Raw genomic sequence first — 19,764 nt, forward strand, 5'->3', positions numbered from 1 at the left:
TAGAGCCTGTGCTGTATGTGAGGTGGAGGCAGGCTTCCTGTATCTGCTCTATTTTCCTGGAAAAGAGAGCACCAGCCAGCCAAGAAGTTGTGTACGATCACCTGGCTACCATTGTGCATGTGAGTGACCCAAGAACCATAAAATCTGAAGAAGAGGCAGATGCTGAGGCAAATACTTCTTTGCACTGCTTCAGCATTTGTGTATGTGTGAAGGGTGTAGAAAATGGAACCTACTGATTTACAAATCCCACTCTGAAATAAATTTGCCTGGCTGGCAAATGTATCGAAGCTGCTGTTTTAAGTAATCAAAATTCCTTACCGATCTGAGTGTAGTACCATAAGTTAGCGTATAATACCCAGCAATGCTTTCATTGTTGCAATGGTAATGTAAAATGTGACCTGGAGGAAATGTTTTATTGTTTATTTATTTGCTTTTAAGTTGGAAGACTTAGCATCATCTTCACTGTAATGCAGGATGGAGTTAGATCCTTTTCAGGAGTACACAGTAAAAGGACAAAACCCAGCAATTCCAAGTTGCAGCGAGTGATGTTCCGTTGGACATATAAGGAGAAAATTCTTCATAATGGGCATGGGGAAGCACTAGAACAGATTGTGCTGTGAAATCTTCAGTCCTTAGGTATTTTCAGAACTCATCTGGACAAGGCTATGAGCAAGCTGATCTAACTTTGAAGGTAGCCTTGCTTGAGCAGGCAATTGGATTACTGGACCTCAGAGGTGCTTTCTAACCTAACCTTTTCTCCTCCTCTATGGTCTTGTTTTGTTTTAATTTAAAAATACATGTATAAAAAAAACAGTTTCTGTAACTTGGAAAAGTTACATTGTAACTTCCTTGAAAAGGTTAAAAATTTGTCAGCCTTTCTAGTAACTTGTTTTCTTATGCCTGGAAAGCTTGAAGGATTATGTGTGACTTCCAAGGTTGATTTGTATCATGAATTTGAATTTTGTCCAGTGATACATATTCGGGAGGTATGTCACATTTGTCTTAGAGTTTTTAAGATTCTACCATACAACTTTTTTCTTGTTTGTTTGACTTTGTTCCTAACTACTGCTGTATCTTTTTAATATATGTCTGGAAGAATTGGGATTACAAGAAGATTTAAGGTTATTATTTAAATACAATTGTGTGTTTACCCATTTGCAATGCTCTTAATTTTTTCAGCAATATCCAGGTGTGAACCAGCTGTCCTCTTCCTTAGGAGGGTTAAGTCTACAGCATTCTCAGCAGCCAGAAAGCTTGAGACCAGTAAACCTTACACAAGATAGAAATATTTTGCCTGTATCTTCAGTTCCAGCACCTGTGCCTAACTTGAATTCTGATCTTAGGAAGTTAAACTGCAGTCCAGAGTAAGTGTACTGTGGCTAGAACAGCATCTGATATTTTTCAGTGACTAATAATTATTTAACATGTCAAAAAATGTCTAAACTGACTCCTGACTTTAAATCTGTGATGAGCTAATATAACCTCTTTCACCTGAAGTTTATCCTCTGCATCCTTATACACTAATATTGCAACTGCCCTACCATCAAAGTACATTATATGGTAGCTCGCTTATTAAAACATCAATAAACCTGCTTAATATTTGTCTTGTTTTATCAAACTAAAGAAAATCTTTAATAAACCCCCTAATGTTATGCAGTACATTTCATAGAATATTTTTGTAATATTACATAGGATTTTTTCCAGAAAATTACGATGATCATGCCTAAATACAGTGAATAAACTGTGAGTATGTTTTACTGTGGTAATCCTGCAATCATGAAGTATCCTTTCACCTCTAATTAAGTAGTAGTACCTGTCCCCCAAAAATCGTAATTCTAATTCCAGACAAATTTTATTCACAAACCCTAAATTAACTCGGCTTACTGCCGCAGTGACAATGCATGGTCCCACCAGAAAACAGAAATCAGAAAACTGGGGATCTCGAAATCGTTCTTAGGTGTGGTGCACTTTGAACAGCACTATTCATTCATAGGGCTTTTTTAGTGCCCTTTGTTTAGTTTTAAGTCTATCCTACACTTTATACACACAAAAGAAAAGACTTCGACTCTCTCAGTAGTTGAGATAATTTTCTGCTGTTTTCTTATCTAAATATTACTTTCTGAGAACTAGTTAATACTGTATTCCTTCTTCAGTTCCTTCACCCAAAAGATCTTTATAATTAATAAAAAATACATAATTTTACAGTGAGTATTGTACCTAAAGCAGTTTTATCTCTTCATTGCAAGTTTGTTTTGGTATACTTGCATTGCTGAACTACTAAATTGGGGATCTGGGGAGTATCTTTTGTTTGTTTCTTTAGGAAGCTTTTTAAATCTCTTTGCATTAACTTTGTTAAATTGGCTTTGCAGAACATAGGATTTCTTAAATTACAAACTTCTTCAAAATCAGGTGTTAACTTTTTTAACATCTTTTAAAATTTCATTTTCAACATAATGTTTTTATTTCCTTTCAGCTCATTTCGATGCACATTGACGAATATTCCACAGACACAGGCTTTGTTAAACAAAGCTAAGCTTCCTTTGGGTTTGTTGCTACATCCCTTCAGAGACCTAACGGTAAAATAGCTTACTTTTTTTTTAGCGTCTATGTTTACTATATGCATTTGTCCTGTTTTAGTTCAAACAATAAAATGCAATGAACTATAAGTCCTAAATTTAACAGAAGTAGCAAAAAATTGTTTGAGACTTAACAGAGGAGGAAGAGGCAAAAGCCTTCAAATTGCTACTTCATTGAAATGCATAAGGGAGAAGCTTTGGACAAGTGCTTCAAAATTTTTTCCTTATTGTTGGAAATCTTTGCTTGCCTGTGGTTCTCTGAAGCTCTGGATTACTACTCTGTGTTGGGCTCAGAACTGTCAGATACCTCTTGAAAAGATATTTACAGTGCCCTCTTGAAAAGAGGTGCTCATGCTGAATGTATTACTGGCATGACAAATGCTGTCAATAGAAGGTAAGGATGATGTAAGATTGAAGCTGTGTTCATAACTGTTAAGCAACTTCTCTCCATCTCATTTGTATTTATGTAAAAAAGTGAGTAACTGTCTGGTATGACTTTTTTTTCATATAATGTTTGTTTTTTGAGTAAGATCTGCTGTCTGTCGTATTTAGTCACTCAAAGTAGTTCCTGTCTTTCATGATTCCTCTTACCATAGTAGTTGTTATTGTAACTGTGTAATTTAAAGTAATTTCATTAAAAATCCTATTAAGTCTTTGATTTTGAGATTGGATTAAGACCATAATTAAATATTATTTCTTCTGATTGTAAAGGGATAGATATTTTTAATAGGCATCATTATTACTCTGTATGAAAATGAGCTAAAAAGATAAAAGGAAAGGTGCTAGAATATCTAGTCTTATGAAGCTTTTATACACTGTACTGCACAGTAATGTTTTCCATAAAATGTATTATGTACCTTTGTTACAGCTTTCTATTGTTTCTTTTTAGCAATTACCAGTAATAACATCAAGCACAATAGTGAGATGCAGATCCTGCAGGACATATATCAACCCTTTTGTTTCTTTCATTGATCAAAGGAGGTGGAAATGCAATCTGTGCTATAGAGTTAATGATGGTAAGTTTTTGTAGCAGGAGATGCTTGCATTTATAGAATCTCTTTCAAGTATTTGCATCATGCAAATCTACGGGATACTTTAGATTAAAATGTAAATTAAAATGACAGTGTTCTTAAGATGTCTTTAAAATCTCTGGATCGTAAGTCAGATGTGCTGTGCATTTTCCGAAGTAGAAGGTTGTTTTGCAATTTTCTGGAAGATGAAGAAAATGTAATCATATTATCCCAATTACTTTTATAATGAAATCAACTTACTCCATTGACTGCTGTTGCAATATGCAAATGGCAACATGATGACAGCTAATACTGCCTGCAATCCAGGCTAGAGGTTATGAGAAACAGTACAGATTGAAGCTTGTTGTTGTGAAATGCTCTATTTGCATTAGTGTTCTGAAGTTGGGGATATATTGTTGTTTAAAACAAACCTTCTTTTGTTTCCAGTTATTTAAATTTGTTGCTTAAAGCACTTGAAATGTTCCTTCGTTTTATGTATCCTTCATTTGAATTTTTTTCTGTTGTTAGTGATAATTGAAATATATCTGCATTAGTTGGTTAGTACCTGCCAAAATGGTTTTTATTTGCTGAAAAATATATAGACTTTTTTGTGGAGAAAAAAACTACTATTTTTTTTTATAGTTCCTGAAGAATTTATGTATAATCCTCTGACGCGATCATATGGAGAGCCTCACAAACGGCCAGAGGTCCAAAATTCTACAGTGGAATTCATTGCTTCCTCAGACTACATGGTAAAAAAAGTTTTCATGGTAACTTCAACAGCAATTGCATGTTAATATAAATGCGTTTGAAATTAATGTTGCATATTGCTGCAGTGTTGTTTGTTAATTTTCCTGTGAAGGTCCTCTTAACACCAAAGAATAGTTAAAATTCTTATTTATTTTGAGTTTTGGCAAATGTAGAAATTCAGTGGCTTGTCAGTTAAAAGTGATTGCAATGTGTGTAGTTGTTCAGTGTAGTTTAATGTGGTGTAGTCTGGTTTGAGTCAGATGCAATGTGGTTTCTGGGTTTCTCCCTCATTTTGCAGAGGTTTTGAAAGACCAGTAATGGAATAACGAGAGAATTAAGTTGGGTTCAAATTTTTAATTAGTAATTGTGACAGAAACGAATCTAACTAGGAGTCAACCTACAATTGCTGTGATAGTAGTCTTGTCTCAAAGAAAGATAAACAAGGCCTTGGAAAAGGCCCTGTTCATTAATCATGCTATTAACAGCAACAAAAATAAATTGTTCTCTTGTCTTTGAATTGAAACACTGTGGCCAAGACGTTTGGCAATGAATAACTGCAGCGTGTCATATGGTTGGGAAAAGGATGTTGGTAGAATATTGTAACCCCATTTAGTGGATCGTGTTGTCCGCATCCTGAAAGAACAGTAGTATTTTGAAGAGTGTATTCCATATCTGGCATCAGAGAGTCATGTTTGAGTTGACTGTTGGAAGGAGAGACTAAAATACCCAATTTATATCCTGAAGCATAACATTGTATGCTTATTACAAGGGGGAATTATTAACCTCTGGGAATTGTGGTTAAGTCTATCCACATGACTCTTAATAAATCAGTTTTATTTTATTGCATAATGTATACCTTGCATTTTTTTAAGTATTCCCTTTTCCCACTTCCCTTTATAATGACTAATCACTTTTAACATTTCTTTAAATATGATTTTTGAACTTTTTTTATTTTTATTTTTTTACTTTGTAGCTTCGTCCTCCTCAGCCTGCGGTATATTTATTTGTTTTAGATGTGTCTCATAATGCAGTGGAGGCTGGATATTTGACAATAGTCTGTCAGTCATTGCTGGAAAACCTAGACAAGTAAGAATATAAATAACCTTTTCAAATTGTCTAACATGTTATGAACAATACTAACTTACAGTTTTGCACAAAACTTGCATATACTCTTTAAACATTCTGTTGCCTGAGGTTCTGAAATACAACTTACATGTCTAAAACCAAGCAAACAAACAAAAACAACCAAAAAAACCACCAACCAAGCACAAAAAAACCCAGCCTCCCCAAAAAACAGCTGTTGAAGCAATTTACATGATAGGAGCTATCTTCCCTGCATGTGGTTAAAGGTGAATCTGCAAATAATTTACATACTTATCTGCAAAGAATATTCAGCTGTAACTTCTAATAACACGTTAATTGTACAGGCATCTATAAAGTGCGCTCTTACCCCCTGCCAAGACCAACAAAAATAACTAAATTACAGAGATTCAATTGGCTGGTTCTTGTGCTGAAACGGCTGAGGTGCTGCATGCTGAAATGTTGTAACCACTAGTGTGAGACTGCCTAGGTGAATTGTGTTGTCAGTTTTTGGTTTTTAGATCACAGTTACCTAGATCTACCCATGCTGCCTTCTGTCCTCATTTTTGCACTGGAACAGCATGTATGGGATTGGTGGTGGTGCTTTAAGGGAGGGTTGATAAACTTCACTATGTTTATGTCTTTTGAAAATTTTTTGCATCCTGTGGAGGCCTCACTCTCAAAATCATTTCTACATGTTTTTCTTAGGAAACTTGATGTAATATCTGATAAAGACATGAACATAGACAATAAAATTCTTCACTTACATTTATTGGTTTAGTCTTTCTTTGTTCAGCTCTTTACAGGTATTTTGTCAACAGATTCTTAGAAACGTACTAAATTATTTTAGGAAAACTCATAAAATCCCATGCAAAGTCTATAGGAAAAGCAGTACATGCAGTTAATTTATATATGCAGATGGTAAAACAAATGCTTGCCTGTATTGCTTTTGTTCATTGTCATGGTTTTCAGCACTTGCTGATGATATACTTTTTATTTGAGAAATCCCGTTTATTTTTTCATTTTGTATTTTTAATGTCATACATAGGAATATGGTCCACATGAGAAATAAGTATATTGCATTGTAGAGACATTGGCTTTTCATTTAGACTTAAGTGCTCTGTAACTGCATTAGTAAATGGGGTTTTTCTGAGTTATGAAAGAGCAGAATGCACTATTTTTTGTTGAAGAACTGAGAAGGCTACCTTCTTTCATGTGTCAGTGTAATGTTTAAATGAACCTACAAAGTTCTAACTTGGAACAAAACATCAATATATTAGTGAATGTTTATCTGTAACACTTAGTCTTGTAAACTGTATCATTATCCTAGCTTTTCAGAAGATACTGAAGGAGTATTACTTGTATTCATGTTTCAGATCTCCTTTCTTTTGTTCTCCCTTCACCCCTGTATACATGAGCTGAGTTCCTGCTAACATCAGCAGGATGTTAGCAGAATGCAGATACACGTGTGTAGGTATGTGTCTTGAGAGAAATGTAGGGCTTAATAGTTTATTTTTTAATGCTTCAGGCTGCCTGGAGACTCGAGAACAAGAATAGGGTTCATAACGTTTGACAGCACTGTTCAGTTTTACAACTTGCAAGAAGGTTTATCTCAGCCTCAGATGCTGATTGTCTCAGATATTGATGGTAAGTAAAAAGAAAATGCAAACTTAAGTTTTTGAGAAGCTACCTGTTTTCCAGAAGAAAGATTAGAATCTCGCACATGTTCTGGTATTAAGTCAATTTTACTGAATATATAGGCAATATATTTATAAAAATAATCTTACACTAAATACAGAGTAGGCGGTGTTTAAAAGTGAAATTCAGATGTTAATTTTGGTTTGAATAAAACATGCTTTCTATAGACTGTATTATTCTCTCCAATACATGCATCAGAAAAGTAGACTGTATTTCATGGTACGTATAGCAGTGGGCATTGAAATGTTTTGTTCTATTTTAATGTTATGTTTTTCTTTAATGAAATGTTTTTTCTGTTCTCTCTACAGATATTTTCCTACCTACACCAGATAGTTTACTTGTAAATCTCCATGAAAGCAAAGAGGTATGATTGCTCAAACTATATAATTAAATTTAAAGAGTTAAATATTCAAAATAGACCTTCCTTTTAAACTTTGATTTCAAGCCTATCTTCATAATATGTAATTCCGAAGTTGCTTTTTAATTATAGGATTATTATACATTGGTTGGTTGTTTGCACCATAGTTTACAAAATTATGTCTGTTTCAACACACCAAGGAAAACGAAGCTGAAATATTTGGTACCGATTGTTCCACTTCACTTACAGCAATACAGCTTTTTAGAAATAGCAGAAAACCTCAAGCTTACAAAAATCTCATAAGCACCTTTCAATCTGTTCTGCAGCTGATAAAAGATCTATTGAATGCGTTACCAAATATGTTCACCAATACAAGAGAAACACATAGTGCATTGGGCCCTGCTCTTCAGGCTGCATTTAAACTGATGTCTCCAACGGGTGGTCGGATATCTGTGTTTCAAACTCAGTTACCATCTTTGGGAGCTGGGCTTTTGCATTCCAGAGAAGATCCCAATCAAAGGTCAAGCACAAAGGTACAAAAACTTCCTTTAATATTCATCTCGTAAGACTAGGGACTGGCCATGCCTTTCTGACTTGTATAGTTCTGCACATCAACTTTTTTTTATGGCAATTCACTAAATTTTAATTATTCAATGTCTGTGTGCATTTAAAATCACTAGTTTATACATGTTACGTGTGGTATTAGTTGTTTCAAAGTGCATGAGCTGTCTTTTGGGCCTTTGGTCCATAGCTGCTCTTGGCAAGCAAAAGAAGTTGCAAATATCTGACTCAGTTAATATCAACCTGGGTTTTGAACCAAAGTGTGGATATATTAAATTGTAGACCTACAACATGATTTATTATTTTTATTGTCTTGTATTTTACAGCTTCCAGTAAGTGTTACATAGTTATGTCAATGTTTATTTGTATGAGAACATAAACTTCCTTGAAAGTAGGATCATAACTGCTTCTATATACAAACTAAAAGAATATGGAGCATAAGGAAAATAATTTCTGCAGGTGGAAATGCCTATAAATTATTGCTTAAAGGAAATTTCTTTATGATACTTAGCTACTGAAGACTATGTCTTTTGTTCCATGAAGTCTTAAGAGATCACAGTCATTGGCTTAACTGTTTTCTGTATAATTTATTCACCAAAGGTGGTCCAGCATCTTGGTCCAGCAACAGATTTTTATAAGAAGTTGGCACTGGACTGCTCAGGCCAGCAGACTGCTGTGGATTTATTTCTCTTAAGTTCACAATATTCTGATTTAGCTTCTCTTGGTAAGGTGTATCTAATGTATGCATTCACTTTTTCCACACTGTTGTCTGTCTTTGGAAGCACAGGCTACTCAGGAATTCTTAAATCATGTAAATCTTCTTGCACTTTTGTAAATGTAGCTAATGCTGCAAAGGAATTCACTTTGAAGTTGATAGCAGTAAAGAACAGGAGTATTGGATTGGTGGTAGCAGACAATCTATTTTGGGTTTTCACAGTTTTAAACAAGAAGGTACTTTCCTGCTCAACAACAGGAAACAGCCAAATGGCCAGGAATGTATAAAGTTTAATAGTACAGGTAGAACAGAGTTCTCATCTTGCAGTATTAAACCAAGATTTGTCTCTGCGCACACACTTAATTTTGCCTCTACGCCATTAAATATTTCTGTATGCACTCCTGTTTTAGCTGCCAAAGGTAGCAAGCTTATTTATGTAAGCATATAATTAGATAATTGTGTATTGAGGTGACTCATCACTGTCTTCAGTGGCCTGAGTCTGGGCTAGTTCTCGTCTCACAGATGTGGGTTCTGTCAAGAAAAAGATGAACATAGATGAGACTTGCAGAAGGTTGGACACAACTTTTGTGTCCTGACTCCACGTTACAGTTTTACCTCTTAACCATATCTTTTCCTCCTTCACAGCGTGCATGTCCAAGTATTCTGCTGGGTGCATCTATTACTATCCATCTTTCCATCATAGTCATAATCCTGCTCAGGCCGAAAAGTTACAAAAAGACCTGAAAAGATACCTTACAAGAAAGATTGGGTTTGAAGCAGTTATGCGCATTAGGTGTACAAAAGGTATGTTTTAAATACTGATTCATACGGAAAAGTTGGTGTAAGCATGTTAACTATCATTTTGAATGTGCTTAGTCTTTAGCAACATTAGATTTCAGGTTACTCCTCTCTCACTGAAGAGTAAGATAGTTGCCTTCTTTTTATGTAAGTTACGTTAGCGTTTGCCATTTGTTTTTTTCTTCTGTTACTTACTTAAGATGGCACCATCTCACTTCAACTTAGTTGACATGTAGTATAAGGGCATAATTCAGTTTGGAGTGTTCAGAATTGAATGTGAACTCTACAAGATTGTGCTGAAATGTCTAATGATTCATGTGATTCTGTGTGATAGAAGAAGTATTTTTATTGTTTTCTTAAGCATAGCTTGAGGGCTGTGGGTTTTAATTATTGATAGAAGCTTTTCATGCTGTTTTAGCCTCATTCTGAATTATTTAATCTGTTTCTAGGTCTTTCAATACACACTTTTCATGGGAACTTTTTTGTACGATCTACTGATTTACTGTCCCTTGCCAATGTCAATCCTGATGCTGGATTTGCAGTACAAATGTCCATTGAGGAAAGTCTGACTGACACATCTTTGGTTTGTTTTCAAACAGCTCTTTTGTATACTTCCAGCAAAGGTAAATAAATTCAAATGAATTGGCCACCGGGTTTTTTGTTTCTCTTTCTAACATAATGTTTGTATAGTTAGTTCTATAGCCTCTTGTTGTTCTGTGTACCCTAAGAAAATCTTGTCAAAGCTAGCGAACCTACTTGGCAGTTAATCACGTAATGTAAATCTTTATAAAATCTATTTTGATGTGAAAATATAATTTGTTTCCATCTTACATAAAGCTGATTCAGCAAGATTCCTTTACTTAAAAGGCATGCTGTTGTTATAAGCAGTAACATGTTTGGCATGCGCTTTGTCCAAAATCATAGACCCATGACTGATTGGAGTGAGTTGCTAGTACACTGGGTGAGCATAAAGAACAGCAGCTACTTTCTGTTGTGGAAGGTGCCACAAAATTTTGGGGTGGAAATCAATGTACTTTCTTTGTAGGGTCAAGACACTTGTGGATGTTACAAGCTAGCTTGTTACTAACTTGTGCCGATTCATAAATTGAATGCTTTAGAGCGTTGCAGAATTTGAACAGGTTAAGAGATAGGAATGGGAGATAGTGTTACAGCAATTGCCCGACTCTTGTGTTTTTACAGAATGAGTACATCTTCGATGAGAGGAGATATGCTGTAATGGCTGAATTTGTATACCTCTTCCAGGAGCTACTGCATAATGATTTCTACTTATTTTTATTAGGTGAACGTCGAATTCGAGTGCACACGCTTTGCTTGCCTGTAGTAAGTTCACTGGCTGATGTATATGCAGGGGCAGATGTACAAGCAGTTGTATGCCTCTTAGCAAACATGGGTGAGTACAGACCAGGAAGATTTAAATAGCTTTTTGTATGATGTTAATTTTGTCAGCCATTTAAATGAAGTAGTGAATGGAGCCTGGGTATTGTAGAAAAAGGTTGGAGTGGAGCACACTGAAGCCTGAGAATACAAAAGGTAACAAAATCGAAGTTATACCAAAACTATTAACCGAAATATTTCTTAGTCTGAATACTTACTTGACTTTAAACTTTTAAAAGGAGCTTTCTTACATTGTTCTCTAGAGTTTATTAAAGGACAAAGAACCATAACACACTTGTATCAAAACTCTTATTTTTGTATCACCATCATCATGGTGGTTATCTCAAACTTTAGCGTTCTATGATTACTTAAACAGAGTGATTCAGTTTAGATTAGTGAGTTGCTGGAGAATAAAAGGGAGATTCTGACAACAATGTATCCAAGATATGCATTAGTCTTCTGTGCTTCTATCCTGTTGTTGCTGGGTTGAGGAATCTTACTTATCCCCTATTTATGGGTCATAAGCAGCTGTTTCATAGACTGATCTCTGCTGTTGAACGTGTATGGCTCTGTGCAGCATTTTAGTATATGCTGTGTTGTATATTAACAGTCACATAAATTAGAAGAAATAAATAGTACTTCTGTATCTCGCCTTAAATGTGCATTCAATCCAGCAGGTGGCTTCCTCCAACCAAAGGATTTGCAGCCCTTTCTCAGCAGAGAAAGATGAAACTTCATTTACACTAATCATAATTATGTCACTGAAATAATGGAAGACATTTCTTGTGGAAAAAAAAAATCAAAAATAATTGCTGCAAATCTTATCTTGGAGGTAGGATAGCAGAGAGTTTCATCAATAGCTAAGTTATTTGCATATGGCTTAAAACAGGATTTATATTTAGTCTCTAGTATATATCTATATATGTATATATTTAAATTCTCCAAGAGTAGGAACTAGGGAGCAGAGATCAGTCATACTGTATTTTTTCACGCTTCATGAAAGTGAGTTTCCGTACGGGCAATCATCTTATTTACTCCTAAAAAAAGTTAGGACCATACGTGTGGTTTGTTTTTTTAAAAATCTTAAAATATCACCCAAAAGCACAACTAATATTTGCAAAATTCAAGGGAATGAATGAGGCCAACTCTACGAACTTCTTGTATCCTTCTAACCCAACAGCTGTGGATCGCTCAGTTTCATCTAGTCTTTCGGATGCAAGAGATGCCTTAGTTAATGCCGTGGTAGACTCCTTGGCAGCATACATGTCAACGGCCTCAAACCTGCAGCAGTCCATGCTGATAGCACCAAATTCCCTCAAGCTGTTTCCACTGTATATTTTGGCTCTTCTCAAACAGGTATGTGTGATCTAGTGGATTAATGTTTGATATTTAATTCATTGTTCCAATTGAGGAATTCTTCAGCTCTTGGTCAAGCAACTTTTCTAAAATTATGAAAATTGGGTAATCCTCTTTGAGCTTACAGGACTTTCACATAAAAGATGACTATGTTAGCTTATTTTAAATGATTAGTGTTTGAACAGTTTATTGATTTACTTGATCTTGATCTTTTAAAAAATATTTTGTCTTATTTTGTATTACAATGAAAATAAAAATACATATATCGTAACAACTAGCATTTCTCAGATTTTAGCAGCTAATTGATGTTGCCCATAAAGATTGCTGGAAGCTGCTCATTAGCAGTTCTTTAATTTTATTTTTTGAAGAAAAAGCAAGTAAAATATTTTTCAATGCATATACTTTGTACTTTAAAGTGCCAAGAAGGAAAATGGCTTTCCATAGAGGTACAATAAAAATCTATTACAGAATCTAAAGTGATATAGTTTAAAGTTCACACAGAAGTAGTTACTGCTTTTTGCTATTTTTTTTAATATCTTGCTTTGTATTATCAAACATCATACTTCAAAAAAAAAGAAAAAAAAAAAAACCACAAAAAACCCCAAAACTTACTGCAGAGTTTTATTATCAATAAATCTCATAGCTTAAAGATTTCCATATCTGACAGGTCTTTCTTGTCTTATCATGAATAAACCTTTATGTAAGTTTGGTAAGAAACCCAATCATAATAACTTATTTACTTTGGCTTAGTGATTACTTCAATGTCTAATATACTGATTAGAACTTCTTTGGTACTTGCATAAGTAATGCAGTTACTGGTGAGAGACCATTTATTAACAAGAGGATCTGTGTAAAAGACAAGAGTGGCTGAGAAAATGAGTTTTTTAGGGTTTTTTTATTACCTTTGTTAACAATAATAAAAAAGCTTGGGGTATAGAGAAACTAAAAACAAAATGCTTGTGGAAGCCAAGAGGAGGACTGATTGTCTTGGCTTCAGCCAGGATAGAGCTGGTTCTCTTCACAGAAGCTAGAGTGAGGCTATGCTTTGGATTTGGGATGAGAAAATGTTGATAACGTGCTGATGTTTTGGGTTGTTGCTAAGCAGTCAAGGGCAGTCCAGATTCTCGTGCTGGCCTGCTAGCAAGAAGGCTGGGTGTGCACGGGGAGCTGGGAGGGGACGCGGCCAGGACAGCTGACCCACACTGGCCAAAGGGATATTCCCTGCCATACAACGTCATGCCCAGTACATAAACTGGAGTCAGCCTCGGGGCGGGCTGTTCGGGGACGGGCTATCGATCACCAGGTGGTGAGCAATTGCTATATTGGGCATCACTTGTTCTTGTACATTCCTTTGTCGGTATTGTTGTTATCATTGTTGTTTCCTTCTCTCTTGCTGTCCTATTAAACTGTTTTTATCTCAACCCAAGAGTTTTTTCCCCAGTTCTCTCCCGCACCCCACTGGGGGAGGAGGGAGTAAGCAAGAGGCTGTGTGGTGCTTAGTTGCCATCTGGGGCTAAACCACGACACTGATGTACTTGGCTTTGTGGTAGAGGTGAATATGAACTTTGTAGGAATGTTCTCCATTGAATCAGAATATGGTGCTTACTCCATTGTGTTGCTTCTCACAGTCATCTTTTACCGATTGCTTCTAAAGGAGATCTGAAAAATCCAGTAAGAAAACGAGTTACAAAATACAATTTATCCTATGAGAGCTTTAGTTTCTGTTATAAAACATGAAAGTATATTTCCCTTCTAAATCTTTTCTTTAACACTTAATTCTTACTAATATAAAATCAGAGTTAACTTTGTCAACAGAAGTATCTTTTTTGAACTCCACTAGGCTCATAGCTTCCCATGATATCTTGCATCAGTGAGTTTCACAGGCCAGTAACATTTGTTAAGAATAAAAATGAGAAATGCTATCCCATTCACATACAAATTTTACATAAAGTGACGGGAAGATTTTTTTTTCTTCATTAATAAAGAGGGAGAATAGATGAAGTTTTAAAAGGTATTGTGTTCAAGTTGTATTTAATTAAGTTTCTAATGTATCTCAGTAAGATACATTTCTTTACAAAAGCTTTGCCATCTGACGCTTCAAAAAATCTGAAATACACTGTTTAGACGTGACATAAAATACAGGGTTTATTTGAGTAACAACACTGTTCTCTTACAGAAAGCATTTAGAACAGGCATGAGTACACGCTTGGATGATCGTGTATATGCAATGTGCCAGATGAAGAGCCAGCCTCTCGTTCATTTGATGAAAATGATACATCCCAACTTGTACAGAATAGATAAGTTGATTGATGAGGTAATATGTGAAGCCTGTTTTATAACATTGTTTAGTTTTAATGGTTTGTTAAACCTGATGTTGTGTCACAATAACTTAATTAAAATTGTTATTGTAATGTAAACTGAGCATTTTCTGTAAGTTATTAAAAAATTCAAGAAAAAACATTATTTTCAAGTTTTGAATTGCAAGTACAGTAGTGTGTTATGAGTAGAACTGTGGTTTTACTTCACTTAGTTTCAGTGACCACAGTAATTCCATATTTTACTATTATACAAAGAAAGCAGAGAAGATTGTATGCATTGGAAACATCACCCGTGTGGTTTTGTGTTTTGGAACACTCTGGGAAAATGGATGAGGTAGATTTGGTGGAGGATTCTAGGTTTTGTATACTGAAACCAGATGAAGTTGCCTACAGTAACAAACTTCCAGTGGCTTCTCAGACTGCTGTGGATGAAACAGAACTGTACTTCTAGATGGTCATGATCAGACTGAGGAAGTACTTAATGTGTGAAACCAGTTTTTCCTACAGAGGTAGCCTAGGAAATGGATGCTTTTTTTTAATAGTAAGAAGTAAGATGGGATTTTATTTAAGGTCAAAGTTAGTTGTAATTGCAAAAATAAGTTGCTTTTTTTCAAGTAAGTTTTCATGACCTTGTTAGTCACTAGCTTTGGAAGAGTGTCTGTAGGAGTTTGGGTTTAAGTGTCATACAAGATTATATGGTAACTTGAGTTGTTTCTCTGGCAGTTGGTTATTGTTCAGCACAACCTGTGAGGTATTTATAGTTTCAAAGTTTCTTTTAAGGTATTCTGTAAACTCACATATGCAAGTCTAAACTCAGTGTTCTTAAGTGGAATTGATTAATCAGTCTTTTTAATACACACACACACCCCCCCAGTATTTGAGAAGCCAACTTTTTCAAGTAGCCATGTTAAGTTTTTTGTGGAATTTATGCTGATCAGTGTGCAAGTGCTGTAAAGAACCAGCAGTGTCTTTGGGAAATCCAGTTTTATTAGCAAAGGATTTCAGATCAGTTATTTCTAGTAGAATAATACAGAAAATAGGGCTTATTTGGCCTACTGAAATTGACAAAGCACATTTTAAATCATATAACAGTGCTAATCTGCTATTTAGTACTACTTCAGTTTTCTGTAGTTTCAAATTTCTTCTTTCTTTAGAAAATTCTATGATATATATTACAGAAATATTTTAAAATGTTTTTGCTGGTTTTCATTTCTCTTAACACTTGATCCTTTAGAGCATTGAATAGAGCCTGGAACTTTCCCAAGTGGTGTTCAGAAGCTTGATTTTCATCATTATGCATAAATCCCAAAAACCTCAAATCTATTGCATTATAATATGAATTTTTTTAAATAGTGATTTTTTTTTTTTTTAATAATCTTTACCATGTGGAGATATGCTTAGTCGCTAGACTATTTTTTCTCTACATTATTTGCAGAATGCTTCATGGATTCTTAATAAATATTCAGCCTATTTTTATATTGGAGGGGAAAGCAGCTTTAATCAGAAAATACTGGGGGCGGGGGTTTTTATTGTTTTTGTTTGGTTTTATTGCTGAGGAGGAATGGGGGTTTATTTTTAATATTATCATTGCTAACAGCAATGATTGTTAATCAGAACAGTCATAGTGCTGGGGGGAAAAAAACATGTATCGCTTCAGGCAGGATGTTAAATCAAGGAACGTTCTGTTACTTGAATGCAGTAAAATAGTGAACCGTTAGAGAGTAGAATTTGATGTTTTTCTGCTCTTGCAACATTTCCAGTGCAAGTTGAATGCAATGAAAAAAATCTATGGAGGTGGTTTGTAGAAAATTTAAGCGTAAACACTAGAATTCCTTTGGAAGTTTGGCATCTATAGCATGAGGGATGTTACATACATAACTTAAATGAACTTGCATTATTCTTTTTTAGGTAATAAAATAGCCTTTAGGTTAAGTAACAGTCTAGAATTGTTTGTACATAATCATTTTAGGCTTATGTGGCATTTTGTTAAATGAGAATCCTCAAGATTTTGCTAGAGATTAACAGTGTGTTTTCCCATTTTATTTTACCTGGCTAAGATTAAAAAAATAGATGAAAAAGTAAAAAATAGGATATATTGATATTTATTGAGTATTGTTTTTTGTTACAGAGTACAATACATGTAAATGACAGAGTTGTTCCTCAGCCACCTCTTCAGAAGTTGTCTGCAGAGAAGTTGACGAGAGAAGGAGCTTTTCTTATGGATTGTGGTTCAGTAAGTTGCTAGTTTCACATGTTCCTTTTTTTGTAAATTACACTTTAAAAAAAAAAAAGGGCAATGCATGCTGAATTATTAAAAACAGTCAACTCTCAACAATAACAGTGTAGTGAATCAGCATTCCAGGTAACCTGGCAGTAATCTGTGTTCCAGTGAAAGGCTTTCAGATTTTGACCAGTGGAGTATTTGAGGTTGCATGTTAAGGCTTAATTTTTCTCATGATAGACTGATCAGAATGTACCAGAAGTTCACATCAAGTTGGGGTTTTTTTCTGGAAATAATGGATTTCCATTCTCCAAAATGTCTCTTAATGGTCATTAATTTGTATGTACTACGGTCTGTCTAACAAGTGGCTCCTCATTGATGCAGGAACTTTCTCAGTTATGCACAATTATAACTGGTTTTATGATTTGTGGCTTGTGTGATGCAAGAGTTGCAAGGGTGAGGGAATTGCAGGGAGTGAAAAAAATCTGTAGATACAGTTACTTTACTTTATATGAATTTCTTTACTGAGAGAGTGGTCAAGCACTGGAACAGGCTGCCCAGGGAGGTGGTGGAGTCGCCATCACTGGAAGTGTTCAAAAAACGTGTGGATGTGGCACTTCAGGACATGGTTTAGTGGTGTTGGGTTGATGGTTGGACTTGATGATCTTCAAGGTCTTTTCCAACCTTAATGATTCTGTGATTCTGAGTTTAAAGTATTTGTAGGAATTACACTAAAACACTCTTAATTGGACAAAGCATTATGCTACTTAAATAATGTGATAAAACATTATGCTACTCTAATGGCAGTCTAGAAAGTGCTTTAAACCTTCTATGAGTTCAGAGGCTGAGCGTTAATGTCAAACTAGCTTCTGCCTCCAGATCTGAAATAATAATTACTATAATGTGTTTTAGTAATTGATGCTTTACTATGACTTGTTTAGATTGGGAAGTCAGTGTGCAGTAACTGACCCAGTGGTGTGACTTTTTAAAATCTGGGTTTTTCATTTTAGGAGGTAACATGGGAAGCTACTGCATTAACTGTTCCAAGATAGATGTGTCCTGCACCCTCATTTGTTCAGTATTTGTGTCCTACCTTTTTTATTGACACTTAATGATCTTACTCGAAATGCTACCAATGTATAAATGAGTAATGTACAAATAACAAATATAGAGATGTATATATGAATTGAAACTGGAGCTCTCAAGTGATTCATTTGCATGACAGGTATTATTCTGGTATTATTCCAATTACATCACCACTTGTCTCTTTCTCTAAAGTGTATACAAGGCCTTTACTAAAACTGATTCTGACGTCTTGCAGATCTTTTACATTTGGATTGGAAAAAATTGTGATAACAACTTCATAAAAGATGTCCTTGGATACCCAAACTATGCATCAGTACCACAGAAGATGGTAAGCATTTTAATGAACTGTGCTGTCTGATGCTTACATTTGGAATCTGTATTTAATCTATTTTTTCTGCATTCTCAGTTTTTAATTCTGTAACAATGAATTAGGGGGGCGTTTATTGGGTACCTTTTAACCTCTTGGCAGCTTCATAGGAGACAGAAGTCATCAAACGCTTTCAAGGAAATAATGTAAACATGTAAATTCTGGCATTCATGGACTGCAAAAAAGTTCTATGACATTCCTGATTTTATTATTTTTGTGGAAATACATATGGGCTCATAAGAATACAACAGAATTTCATAGAATGAATACAAAAATTATCTATTCAGATGCGTTAATTGTTAAGATTAGAGTTATTCATATGATCGCTTTCAGAAGCCTTGTGTTCTCAGAACCTGGTGTAAGATACCAAGTCTATGGTATGACGTGATAGGCCTGTAAGTAAAGGGTAAGAGTTAAGTCAGCTTCCAAACCTTGAATCAATGTTAAAAAGAAACACTTCTAGCTAATAGAACATCAAAAACGCTCGGATATGTGTTCCGGTGGAGGGGTTTTTGTTATAACCTGTATCTATAGTCTTCTGTGTGAAACGGAGCAGCAATTAAAGAGAAGACCCCTCTTCTATGGGTAGTGATTCCAAAATGTCGACAAGTGGTGGGTAAGGATGGACCCTTTTAAGACACTCTAGGAAAGTTCAGAATCAAATGGTAATATTGAGATAGTACCAAAAATGTTAGCCATTGTAGAAACATATAGGAAGATATTTTCTGCTTACAAAACTTGCATGGTGTGAAGGGGAAAAGTGAGTGACAAGTGGTAATTGTAAGAACAGGTTAAGAGTAGTGAGCTTTAAGACTACTATAAAATTGGACTGCTTTTTTAGAGTTTTGTATTTTGTTTGTATTAGCAATGTAAAACTGCCTCCTCTGATCAGCTGGCGGTAAGTATCAGTTGACAGAGTTTTCAGGAAGAACTTGGATAAGGGAAGGAGCTAACTTCTTTTTCAATGGCTATATAGCATGTGTTACAATGAAAATGAGAGAAGAAAACTAACATAAACAGAAGTTACCTCTGCTTTTAAATTATGTCCTCCATTCATTTACTGCAAAGGTAGCAGTGGGACTACTTTTAAATCTGCAATCAATTCTTTTATGTCATAATCAATGGCCTATTTTTTTGCTCATTCCCCAACCAAATAGTCCAGTATAATCTTTGCGTTGAAATTTTCTTACAATTCAGATTTCATTACTTCATGTTTTGATCATCTTTTCAGTGATGCAAAATGCAATGTGTAAGAAGTTGTTTGACAGGGAAAAGTGGGACTACTTTTAAATCTGCAATCAATTCTTTTATGTCATAATCAATGGCCTATTTTTTTGCTCATTCCCCAACCAAATAGTCCAGTATAATCTTTGCGTTGAAATTTTCTTACAATTCAGATTTCATTACTTCATGTTTTGATCATCTTTTCAGTGATGCAAAATGCAATGTGTAAGAAGTTGTTTGACAGGGAAAGA

At 35.0% G+C, this 19,764-nt stretch overlaps 1 protein-coding gene across 1 annotated transcript in view; it reads left to right on the forward strand.

The window, feature by feature from the left end:
* Nucleotides 1-1,179: 1,179 nt before the first annotated feature.
* SEC24B (SEC24 family member B) overlaps nucleotides 1,180-19,764 on the forward strand; it is a gene marked incomplete at its 5' end in the record, with an annotated part of 21,188 nt that continues 2,603 nt past the window's right edge. The window contains 16 exons of the mRNA XM_010295962.1: nucleotides 1,180-1,364; nucleotides 2,474-2,576; nucleotides 3,466-3,592; nucleotides 4,229-4,338; nucleotides 5,310-5,422; nucleotides 6,945-7,063; nucleotides 7,423-7,478; nucleotides 7,799-8,005; nucleotides 8,634-8,757; nucleotides 9,394-9,552; nucleotides 9,996-10,169; nucleotides 10,847-10,957; nucleotides 12,122-12,297; nucleotides 14,474-14,611; nucleotides 16,744-16,848; nucleotides 18,158-18,250. Of these exons, the coding sequence (XP_010294264.1) occupies nucleotides 1,180-1,364; nucleotides 2,474-2,576; nucleotides 3,466-3,592; nucleotides 4,229-4,338; nucleotides 5,310-5,422; nucleotides 6,945-7,063; nucleotides 7,423-7,478; nucleotides 7,799-8,005; nucleotides 8,634-8,757; nucleotides 9,394-9,552; nucleotides 9,996-10,169; nucleotides 10,847-10,957; nucleotides 12,122-12,297; nucleotides 14,474-14,611; nucleotides 16,744-16,848; nucleotides 18,158-18,250 (2,100 nt within the window). The remainder of the gene's footprint in view (nucleotides 1,365-2,473; nucleotides 2,577-3,465; nucleotides 3,593-4,228; nucleotides 4,339-5,309; nucleotides 5,423-6,944; nucleotides 7,064-7,422; nucleotides 7,479-7,798; nucleotides 8,006-8,633; nucleotides 8,758-9,393; nucleotides 9,553-9,995; nucleotides 10,170-10,846; nucleotides 10,958-12,121; nucleotides 12,298-14,473; nucleotides 14,612-16,743; nucleotides 16,849-18,157; nucleotides 18,251-19,764) is intronic.

The sequence above is a fragment of the Phaethon lepturus genome, unplaced genomic scaffold (genome assembly GCF_000687285.1).
Source record: "Phaethon lepturus isolate BGI_N335 unplaced genomic scaffold, ASM68728v1 scaffold30891, whole genome shotgun sequence".
Lineage (NCBI taxonomy): Eukaryota > Metazoa > Chordata > Aves > Phaethontiformes > Phaethontidae > Phaethon > Phaethon lepturus.